This window comes from Esox lucius, chromosome 11, assembly GCF_011004845.1.
Source record: "Esox lucius isolate fEsoLuc1 chromosome 11, fEsoLuc1.pri, whole genome shotgun sequence".
NCBI classification, from domain to species: domain Eukaryota; kingdom Metazoa; phylum Chordata; class Actinopteri; order Esociformes; family Esocidae; genus Esox; species Esox lucius.
Window position 1 is genome coordinate 54,346,153 of NC_047579.1, and position 12,365 is coordinate 54,358,517.

General features: G+C 45.2%; 1 protein-coding gene across 1 annotated transcript; it reads right to left on the reverse strand.

The window, feature by feature from the left end:
* Positions 1-5,514: 5,514 nt before the first annotated feature.
* si:ch211-76l23.4 lies at positions 5,515-9,354 on the reverse strand. Its single transcript, XM_034295352.1, has 4 exons — positions 9,206-9,354; positions 7,139-7,280; positions 6,823-6,952; positions 5,515-5,825 (listed from the first exon to the last, which is right to left on the reverse strand). Exons 2-4 carry the CDS (start codon positions 7,254-7,256, stop codon positions 5,594-5,596), a joined length of 480 nt encoding a protein of 159 aa, XP_034151243.1. The 5' UTR covers positions 7,257-7,280; positions 9,206-9,354; the 3' UTR covers positions 5,515-5,593.
* Positions 9,355-12,365: the final 3,011 nt, after the last annotated feature.

Below are 12,365 nucleotides of genomic sequence, written 5' to 3' on the forward strand. Positions count from 1 at the left end.
GAGTGCATTCCAGAGTCCTGGGGCAGAGCAGCTAAAAGCACGGCCTCCCATGGGGGAGAGGTGAAGTGGGGGGGTGACAAGGAGACCAGCAGAGGAGGAGCATAGGGACCCAGTGAAGGTGGATAGGAGTTGATGTGATCTGTTCGGATGATCTTGTGCAGGTGAGGATTCTTCCTGCAGAGTTCTGGACCAGTTGGAGTGGGTTGATGACTTTTGTGGGGAGATCGGTAGGACGTTGAAGCTTCTCATTAATGAGAGCTTCAGTGCTGAGAGTGAGGTCAGAGTCCTGAGATGTTACGGAGATGGAAAAAAGCTATCCGGGTGATCAATCAAATGTATTTATCAGCAGTTGTCAATTGAATGTTGAATTTCAGCGGCTAGGAAAAACTCCCTAAGAAGGGAGAAATTTAGGAAAGAAACCTAGAGAGGACCCAGGCTCAGAGGGGTGACCAGTCCTCTTCTGGCTGTGCTGGTTGACCATATTAAAATTACAATTGTAATAATTATTAAATGCATGTGGGCTGAATCCAGAGTCTATTTAAAATTAGTCCAGGTCGGAAGCATGACCAGATGGATTTTATGTGGGATTCAAAGGAGTGGGTGTGGTCCAGGGTGACACCAAGGATTTTTACTTCAGAAGTCAGGGGGACCGGAGAGCCATCAATGGTGATGCTGAGGTTTTGCTGTTTGGAGAGTGTGGATTTTTAAGCCAATAAGAATGACCTCTGTCTTGTTGCTGTTGAGTTTAAGGAGGTTCGTGTTCATCCAGCTTCGGATATCTTGAAGGCAGTTGATGAGGGAGATGGGAGAGAGGAGGCGGGTTAGATGGAGAGGTAGAGCTGGGTGTCATCAGCATAGCAGTGAAAGTTAATGTTGTGGTGTCACATGATCATCCCCAGGGGTAGGAGGTATATAATGATCATCCCCAGGGGTATGAGGTATATAATGATCATCCCCAGGGGTGGCAGGTATATAATGATCATCCCCGGGGGTAAGAGGTATATAATGATCATCCACGGGGGTATGAGGTATATAATGATCATCCCCAGGGGTGGCAGGTATATAATGATCATTCCCAGACGGTGGTAGGTATATAATGATCATCCCGGGGGTAAGAGGTATATAATGATCATCCCCGGGGGTAAGAGGTATGTAATGATCATCCACGGGGGTAGGAGGTATATAATGATCATCCCCAGGGGTGGCAGGTATATTATGATCATCCCCAGGGGTGGCAGGTATATAATGATCATCCCCAGGGGTGGCAGGTATATTATGATCATCCCCAGGGGTGGCAGGTATATAATGATCATCCCCAGGGGTGGCAGGTACATAATGATCATCCCCAGGGGTGGCAGGTACATAATGATCATCCCCAGGGGTAGGAGGTATATAATGATCATCCCCAGGGGTGGCAGGTACATAATGATCATCCCCAGGGGTAGGAGGTATATAATGATCATCCCCAGGGGTGGCAGGTACATAATGATCATCCCCAGGGGTGGCAGGTACATAATGATCATCCCCAGGGGTGGCAGGTACATAATGATCATCCCCAGGGGTAGGAGGTATATAATGATCATCCCCAGGGGTGGCAGGTATATAATGATCATCCCCAGGGGTGGCAGGTACATAATGATCATCCCCAGGGGTGGCAGGTACATAATGATCATCCCCAGGGGTGGCAGGTACATAATGATCATCCCCAGGGGTAGGAGGTATATAATGATCATCCCCGGGGGTGGCAGGTACATAATGATCATCCCCAGGGGTGGCAGGTACATAATGATCATCCCCAGGGGTAGGAGGTATATAATGATCATCCCCAGGGGTAGGAGGTATATAATGATCATCCCCAGGGGTAGGAGGTACATAATGATCATCCCCAGGGGTAGGAGGTACATAATGATCATCCCCAGGGGTAGGAGGTATATAATGATCATCCCCAGGGGTGGCAGGTACATAATGATCATCCCCAGGGGTGGCAGGTACATAATGATCATCCCCAGGGGTGGCAGGTACATAATGATCATCCCCAGGGGTGGCAGGTACATAATGATCATCCCCAGGGGTGGCAGGTACATAATGATCATCCCCAGGGGTAGGAGGTACATAATGATCATCCCCAGGGGTAGGAGGTATATAATGGCAATATTGTTGCCAACATATTGGTGAGGTAGGAGGAGAACCAGGAGAGAACAACATCTGTGACACCAACACCAGCCAGGATGGGAAATGGCATCAAAAGCTGCACTCAGGTCTGGGAGGACCAGGATGGATAGTAAGCCAGAGTCAGCTGCATGTAGGAGGTTGTTGATGGGTTTTGACAAAGGCTGTTTCAGTGCTGTGTTTGGAGCGCAAACCAGACATGAATGGTTCATGGAGGTTATTAGAATAAAGATGGTTTGGACACGGGCTGTTTCAGTGCTGTATTTGGAACAGAAACCAGACTGGAATGGTTCACAGAGGTTATTAGAATGGAGATGGTTTGGACACAGGCTGTTTCAGTGCTGTGTTTGGAGCGGAAACCAGACTGGAATGTTTTATGGAGGTTATTAGAATGGAGATGGTTTGGACACAGGCTGTTTCAGTGCTGTGTTTGGAGCGGAAACCAGACTGGAATGTTTTATGGAGGTTATTAGAATGGAGATAGTTTTGTAGTTGAATGCTCTTTCTCTCCAAGGTTTTTGGAGAGAAAGGGCAGGTTGGAGATGGGTCGGTAGTTGTTCAGGTTATCGGGGTTATTAGGTTTTTTTAAGATCGGGGAGACAGCAGCAATCTTCAGGGAGGGCTATACAATACCAGTGGTGAGAGAGGACGTGATCAGGTGAGTGAGAAGGGGTGAGATGGCAGGAAGGCATGCTTTAACAAGCCTAGTGGGCATGGTGTCAAGTTGGCAGGTGGATGATTTTGAATTTTTCAGTGGCTGGTTTGATGTCAGAGAGGCAGGTGGTATAGACTGGTCCTTCTGAGGTTTTCTTACAAGACAGGTTGTCTGAGGGGGCATTGATTGTAAGAAAGTTGAGAATTTTAGTGTTGAAGAATGTAAGGAACGTGCTGGATTGATCGGGGGAGGGGTCAGCAGGGAAGCAGCCGGTCAGAAGCAGCCGGTCAGAAGCAGACGGCTGACTGTGGAGAAGAGGAGTTGATGATGTCAGAGTAGAAGGATGTTTTTGTATAGTTGATAAGATGATCTCTGTATGCTTGGCAGTGGATTTCAAGACCATTTCTTTTGTAAAGGCGTTTGAGTTGTCGTCCAGTGATTTTAACTGATGTAGCTCTGGGGGGTACCAGGGAGCAGTGTGAGGGAAGGACACTGAGCGGTTCTGAGGGGAGCATGAAGGGAGGAGGACAGGCAGACGTAATGGGTGGTGAGGTCAGAGGGCGGCAGGGAGGCAGGGTGGGGTGTGTTTCAATCAGGGTTTTGAGATCGGTAGGTTTAAGCTCTTTACAATTCAAAATTTGATGTTACGGTCAACATCTTGCCTTGAATGGGGAACAGAGACGTCGAACAGAACATGTTTGCAGTCAGAAATAGGGAAATGCCCATCAGTAATATTGGAGGGACAGGCACCAGTGGAACAAATTCTATCTAAATTCTACCGTCAAGTTGGGACATCAAATTACAGCTGGCTATTTTGTCAATGTGAATATTCACCTACAATACATATATTGGGAAACATGGCACAGACAGAAGTCAACAATGAAGAAAGTTCAGTTAAAAATAGTTCAGGTGAATTTGGAGGTCTATAAATGGTTGAAATAATCAGGGGTTGAGGGTTTAACTGCTAGATATTCAAATAAGGTGTGTTGAGACGGACAGATTCTACTTTGAGCTCCTCATGACGGTGGTGACACCACCTCCACGCCCAGAAGTGTGAGGCTGGCTGATGTTTGTGTAACCAGTAAGGATTTATTGATTAAGTTCGTAAAACTCATTTGGCTGTTGCCAGGTACGTTATGTCTAGTTTATTGTCAATGATGAAGTCATTAACCAGTAAGGCTTTGTTAGAGAGAGAACAACTATTAAACAATGCAGGTTTTAAACGGACTATGCATCTTGTGTCACAGACTTTATCACGCAAAGCGCACAATGCCTTATAGAATCAAAGTCAGGGCGTGTCTGAAGATTTTGTCCTGTTCACTGAAAGCCTCAAAATTATCCGATCAAGTTACAAGTCGATCTTCCCATCACCTTCAGAAACACTCTGTGTGTTTCTGAGAGTTCAACCTTGGTTCGCCTAAGGCACAGGCTGAAGTCTCTACAGGATATTATGGAGCCACAAACCTCACTATGGCATGAAATATTAATATATTTCATAATAACTCTCAGTATCACATGATAATATCCAATAATTTAAATCTGACAAACATTCAGTACGTGGTCAAGTGTTTATATTGAAAATTATTGACCTTCTCTTTTCTTCATTACATTAAATCTTTGGATTGTGTAACTTTAGTTATAAGTTATAATAGGAAATATCTTATATATTATATATATTATATATGTATTATATATATATTATATATATGTGTGTGTGTGTGTGTGTGTATATAAATATATATACACACACACAATATACATTATATATTCCAGCCTCAAGATGAGCTTTGTTATGAGACGAGTCTATTATATAGAGAATATTTTTCATATCTTTCCATCCCCAGGCAGAACATATATTGCCTCCTGAAGCCCCTTCACAAATTATTCTTCTGTGTCCTATAGTGTGAATTCAGGATGCTGACTTTGTGGTCAGATATTGTCACGTTTCTTTGGTGAAAAGTATCCGAGGATAGTCATTGCATTTTTCTACTGCAGGTCATAAAAGGAAACAGATAATTATGAGTTTTAAACTATATTTATATTTACTTACCCCATGAGACGCAGGCATACATGTGTGTGAGTGATGATAAGATACATTATCGACAGAATCTATCCATTTGAACTAACAAGACTGATTAGTCAGGTGGGATGTGTTAGCTTTGGGCTGGTAAAAAACCCTGCCAGGGGAAAACAGTTGAGCTGCCAGGTCGCCATTGAATAAAATCCAATGGCTCTGGTTGTGACCAGCCTTTTGTCTGCTTGCCATGTCTGTTCAGGATATAATGCTGTCTGAGCAGCTCCCCAGGGATGACCCTCATTGTAAAAATAAAAACATTTTTAATATTGTTGTTGTCTATATTCTATGTAGCACAAAGCATCTTGAAGAAATACACATTTTAACCAATTTAGGAACGCAATTCTTGTTTTCAAATTGATTCATCCCAAGAAGCCATTAATGCTAACACAAGACACTGTCTCCCTCTAGAGGATTTATAGAGCAACTGCAACCACCCTGTTTGGTTATTAGAATCCCGCCCGTCTGAGGCTTTCGACATTGTGACATATCTGATTCAGATAGTCAAGGGTTTGATGAGCTGCTAAACTAGGGACAGGTTTGTTGAATTAGGGTTGAGCTGAAAAACGACCTGCCATAGACACTGACATCCAAGCAACAACAAAAAAACATAGTTGTATGCAAAAAAGTTAGCTTTATTCGTTTTTCATTTTAGACACTTTTAAGACACTTTTAACATGGGTAGCTTTTTTCATTTAGGAAGCAGTAGCTTTCTTCTTGACCACTCTTCTCCTGGTGGGCTGTGGGTTAGGGGCGGGGTTCGGGTTGGTGGCCTGGACAGAGGCCCCGCTATTGGTCCGCTCTGCCTTGACCTCATCAATGAAGGCTTCAATGGCAACAAACTTCTCACTGAGGTCACCGAGGTGAGCCTTGAGGGCATTGAATTCCTTGTAAAGGTCATCCAGAGCCTCAGACAGGGGCTGGATTCTGACGAGGAAAGAGAGGAGAGGAAAGGAGGAGAGATCAGAACATGGGGAGGAGACAGGAGAGGAAAGGAGGAGAGAGGAGAGGTGGGCAGAGGACAAGAGAAGAGAGGAAAGAAAAGCAGAGAAAAAAAGAGGAGAGAAAATATAAAACTTAAATAAGGCGTGACCAGTGGTAGTTATGTGTTCTTGTGGGCTGAGAGAGACTCCCTTCCTAACCAGAGAGAGGAAATGGACCTCTTCCTTTCAGGTACGGGCTAAATGGCACCACATTCTCCTTCCAGTGTACTACTTCCTATGACCGGGTCAGCTTTGGTCAAACCTAGTGTACTATGAAGGGCATAGGTTCCATTTGGGATGCAATCTAACTGCCTTTCAACCACTTTTCCCCCTTTCTGACAATAATGAGACGTTCTATTTTAGCCAATGAAATTGTAGTTTTCCATATGACATATCCAGCCACATCGTGTCGGTTTCGGCTATTCCTGAACAACACAGTATAAACTTTTTTTTACCATCTGCAAAATGAAAACAGAAGGAGGTCTGATTTGATTATGAATGGATACATTAATTTAAAACATAGTTGAAAATAGATTCCTGGGAGTACTGCGCTTGCTTACTCAAATCCATTCTCTCACACACACCTTCACTGCTGGTTGTTTTAGAGCAGTTTCTTCATCTTCCAGCACTCACCATCTCTTTCCTCTTCTCATTCAACTTGCTATAGTGATATGGGAATAGTGATATGGGAATAGTGATATGGAAATAGTGATATGGGAATATTGATATGGGAATAGTGATATGGGAATAGTGATATGGGAATAGTTGCATTTTCTCACCGCTTCCTTGCATTGAAATAAACAAAGCTGTTGAAAAGCCTTGAAAAGCACTTTTCCTTGAAAGGACCAATAAAATGTCTGAAACCTAAATACAAATATACATCTTAACACACACACGCACCCCAACACATACACCTAAAAACACAGACCCACACAGCCTACCTGGCATAGTCTGGAAGCAGTGACTGGTGGTCATTCTGGAGAAGTGTCTTCATCTGACTCAGGATATCAAACCTCCAATTGTCCAGAACCTGAGTCAGATTGGAAACCCCACGCATATTCACCTTCTCCGCTAGAAACCACACACACACACACACACACACATCATATTACCAGACATTGTGATATTTACAGCTATCTATTTATGTTAATCTGCATTGATGTCGTCCTGCATATTCTGCAAGACGACATCAAAGTTTAGACTATGGTATGTTTCAATTTCCGTAACTATGGAAACGAACAGAACATCTGAGCTCACAGCCTTCCCTGTAGTTCCACTCATCTGTGGTTGCCGGGCGACGGTCACGCCGCTGTCCCATCACCACTGCCATGGCAACAGCCAGCAGAAGTAGCGTCATGCCCAGTTTGGTTATCATGATTAGAGTCCCACGCAACTCCACCTGTAAGGACAAGGAGTTGGAGAAAGTTTGTATCCTAAACTGGCCCAGAGCACTAGGCCTTAGATAGTGGCATACTTTTGACCAGAGCCCTATAGGGACATTTCCAGTGAGTATCACTGTGTTGTAAAGGTACCAATCACAGATGACAACTAGGAGGGTTAGAGAGACCTAGGGCAGCTAGGATAGACCTAGTGAGACCTAATGAGAACAAATGAGACCTAGCGCAGATAGTGAGACCTAGTGAGACCTTATGAGAATGAGTGAGACCTAATGAGACCTAATGAGAACAAGTGAGACTTAGCGCAGATAGTGAGACCTAGTGAGACCTTATGAGAATGAGTGAGACCTAATGAGACCTAATGAGAACGAGTGAGACCTAATGCAGCTGGTGAGATCTAGTGAGAACTAGTGAGACCTAGTGCAGCTACTGAGACCTAGTGAGACATAATGAGATCTAGTGCATCTAGTGAGACCTAATGTTAATGGAACTAGAGTGTGAATCTAACGTCTCACTCCAGGGAAGAGATCTGTACCAACATGTATCGAAGGCACTGTACATCTTTACCATGCCAGCTTCACTCCTAATCTCTGTAGCTCTTTCTATTTCTCTCTTTTTCCATCTCTCCCCCTCTCTCTCTCTCCACCACCCTCTCTCTCTCCACCTCCCCCTCTCCATCTTTCTCCACCTCCCCCTCTCCACCTTTCTCTGTCCATCTCCTTGTATCATCTCTCGCGCCACCTCCCTGTCTCCACCTCTCCCTCTCCTTCTCCCTCTCCACATCTCCTTCTCTCTCCTCGTTCCCCTCTGCCCCTCCCTCTTGGCATGCCTCAATGCTTCTATTCACCTCTTTCTTTTCATTCGGTGCATGTTCTTGCAGATGCCTCCCTGGAGATATTTTGTTGGTAACACTCAATGACGGTTTTTTGACATTTCCCTTCTGTGATAGATTCTACTGAGGGTAAATATGATGGATTCCCAAATGGCACCTTCTTCCCAACATGGCACACTTCTTCACTACATGGCACACTTCTTCCCTACATGGCACACTTCTTTCAATACAAACACTGTGTACTGGTCACTAGAAGTGCACTACAAAGAGAATAGGGAGTCATTGGTATAACACCTCATTTCAAAGTGTGACGAAGGGGAATGGTACTTAAATGGGAAGTTAATTATTTCACAACTTGATATTAGATTATTCCTCTGCTGTCAACAGACCAGGAAAGGCTATAATTTGTGTTATAGTCTTCTCTAAACAAAAATTTGAGCCACTACTGGTTATAAGTGATGAAATGCCTGTAAAAAAATGTCAACTGAAATCACTGAGGATGGAAGTGAGAGTCCACATTTGGCAACAGCAATGACATATCACTCAGCTGGTTGCTCTATATGTCTTACTGAAACAAGTAGTCAGTAATTACTAAAATAATTCTGTTGATTGAAGACATAACAGCATAGGTGTTGTTATTGTTAGACTTTGACTGTACAGACACCAAAGACACCGTACCAGTAAGAGACACCAGAGATGATGTACCAGTAAGAGACACTATACCAGTTAGAAACACCAGAGATGCCATACCAATTAGAGACACCAGACATGGCGTACCAGTAAGAGACACCAGAGACGTTATACCAGTAAGAGAATGTAATGATACTGAATGATCCTTATCGGTTCCAGTCATTTATATTATTTAAATCATATAAACTTCTCATTCATTGTCAAAAATACATCAATCATATTTATTTTATGAATCACATTTCTGTTCAGAAGTTGAGCTTGACAGTTACTAAGCCTTAACCTCTAAGAGCAAAGCAAGAAGAAAAACAATCATATTATTACATTATTTCCAAAATGCATGCAAAAAAAATTTGTAATTAAAATCAGGGAAAAATAATGTAATTATAATGTGATGAATATCCATACCTGTTAGTAGAGATAAAGTTTTTGCCTTGTAGTTTTTCCCTGTACCTCAGCGTCTGACGGCAAGCACAGCAGACCTCACTTTCCAGAACAGCCCTCTGAAGCCTGTGGTGTTATGACACACACACTGCTGTGGAATTTTGCTACACAACACACACACACACACACAGTGTAAAAGAAGGAGCAAAGTCAGAAAGACAGACAGAAGAGGGGGAGGCATCGTCAGCAGGAATTTCCTCATCTCTTCCCGCCCCAGCAACTCCCTCATGTGGGTCAGGTGCCTGCAGAGCTCACTGAGGTCATCAGTTTGGTGGGCATGCTGTCACACGTGTTCCTGGTTGGGATGAGCAGTGTGGAAATATGCAGAATGGCTTGGCTTGGATGGCTGTGAGGAAGGTTTGGCTTGATCTTTAACTCTCTTGAATCTGTTGGGGGGGGTGAACATAGAGAGAGACACACCCCTTGGCTCTGCGGTGGACTTTTGACTTCATTGCTCAGGTTCTGAATCAGAGGTTTTCTGTTCAGATGGTGCTTAGCTCACACACATTATTTATTCTACAGTTTCGCAGACGCTCTTATCCAGAGTGGGTTGCAGTTTGGTAAATTGGACAACCACTCAGTCTAATTATGGTAAGTATATATCATTAAAAAAAATTGCTAAAAAAAATGTTAGTCAAGACAAGCATTAGTTCATGGCGATGCATGTACATGGCAACGGCCAGCATCTACCAAGTTTTTCCAAATTCACAGTAATTTCCTTAAGTGTTCTTAGTTTATTCACTCAGTACAGCCTGGCATACACTCAATGCAGCCTGGCATACACTCAATACAGCCTGGCATACACTCAATACAGCCTGGCATACACTCAGTACAGCCGACAGGAACTCCTGGACACTGGAGCACAATGCACAGAGATTTTGATAACTTCCAACTTCCACTGGAGATCACAAAGAACCCCGGGAGATGCTATACACATCACAACTGACTGGAAGTGCCCAGGTGTGGCACCGAGATCGTAAACAAAAGCGTGGGAAGCGTGGAGGCCTTTGAGCTAGGCTAATGCTAGCCCCCCATCGGCTTTCACTACCTGGCCTTTTCCTCGCTAACGTACAATCATTGGCAAACAAATTGGAAGAAATACGACTGAAAACCATCTCACAAAATTGGTTATGGATTGCAGCATCATAATTTTCTCAGAAATGTGGCTTAACAACAACATAATCGAGCTGGAAGGGCGTGGCATCTTCAGAGCTGATTGGATGGTAGATGACTCCAGTAAGACCAGAGGAGGTGCATTTATGTAAACAAAACATGGTGTAGAAACTTACTTCACCATGAGTCACTGCTCAACCAATCTGGAGTACCTGATGATTAGATGCAGGCCTTTTTACTTGCCTCAGGAGTGGCCAAGTAAAGGCCTGATCAGTGACAATGAGTCAGCCTACAGGGAGGAGGTCAAGTGCCTGGTGGCATGGTGTGCTGACAACAACCTGGCCCTCAGTTCGAAGAAAACCAAGGAGCTCATTGTGGATTACAGGAAATCTAAAGGCTGGAGTCACGCCCCAGTTCTCATCGGTGGGAATGAGGTGGAGGGTGTGTCCAACTTCAAATTCCTGGGTGTCCACAACTCTCCTGGACCCTCAACACCTCAACCCTGTTGAAAAAGGCGCAGTAGCGCTGCACAATCGAGGGCATTCTGACTATCTGCACCACAGCATGGTTTGCTCCGTAGCCAACTGGAAATCCCTGCAACGGGTGATGAAAACCAGCACATCACTGGTACCCAGCCCCCAGCCATCGTAGACTTCCAGCACATCACTGGTACCCAGCTTCCTGCCATCGTAGACCTCCAGCACATCACTGGTACCCAGCTTCCTGCCATCGTAGACTTCCAGCACATCACTGGTACCCAGCCTCCTGCCATCGTAGACCTCCAGCACATCACTGGTACCCAGCTTCCTGCCATCATAGACCTCCAGCACATCACTGGTACTCAGCCCCCAGCCACCGTAGACCTCCAGCACATCACTGGTACCCAGCTTCCTGCCATCATAGACCTCCAGCACATCACTGGTACTCAGCCCCCAGCCACCGTAGACCTTCAGCACATCACTGGTACTCAGCTCCCAGTCATCATAGACCTCCAGCACATCACTGGTGCCCAGCTTCCTGCCATCATAGACCTCCAGCACATCACTGGTGCCCAGCTTCCTGCCATCATAGACCTCCAGCACATCACTGGTGCCCAGCTTCCTGCCATCATAGACCTCCAGCACATCACTGGTGCCCAGCTTCCAGTCATCATAGACCTCCAGCACATCACTGCTACTCAGCCCCCAGCCACCGTAGACCTCCAGCACATCACTGGTACTCAGCCCCCAGCCATCGTAGACTTCCAGCACATCACTGGTACCCAGCCTCCTGCCATCGTAGACCTCCAGCACATCACTGGTACCCAGCTCCCAGTCATCATAGACCTCCAGCACATCACTGGTACTCAGCCCCCAGCCACCGTAGACCTCCAGCACATCACTGGTGCCCAGCTTCCTGCCATCATAGACCTCCAGCACATCACTGGTGCCCAGCTTCCAGTCATCATAGACCTCCAGCACATCACTGCTACTCAGCCCCCAGCCACCGTAGACCTCCAGCACATCACTGGTACTCAGCCCCCAGCCATCGTAGACTTCCAGCACATCACTGGTACCCAGCCTCCTGCCATCGTAGACCTCCAGCACATCACTGGTACCCAGCTCCCAGTCATCATAGACCTCCAGCACATCACTGGTACTCAGCCCCCAGCCACCGTAGACCTCCAGCACATCACTGCTACTCAGCCCCCAGCCACTGAAGACCTACAGCACAAGCGGTGTCTGCACAGGGCGTGTGGCATCATCAGGGACCCTTCTCATCCAGGCCACAAACTATTCCTTAATGTAGAAGAAGTGGAATATTTCACTTGCTGAAGATAAAACTTATGGCAGAACAACTGAAGATAGCTGAGGTAAAGGCCTGGCAAAGCATCACAAAGGATGAAACCCAGCATTTGGTGATATCCATGCATTCCAGACTTCACGCAGTCATTGCCTGCAAAAGACTCTCGACAAAGTATTTAAAATGAAAATTGTATTTATGATTGTGTTAATTTGTCCAATTACATTTG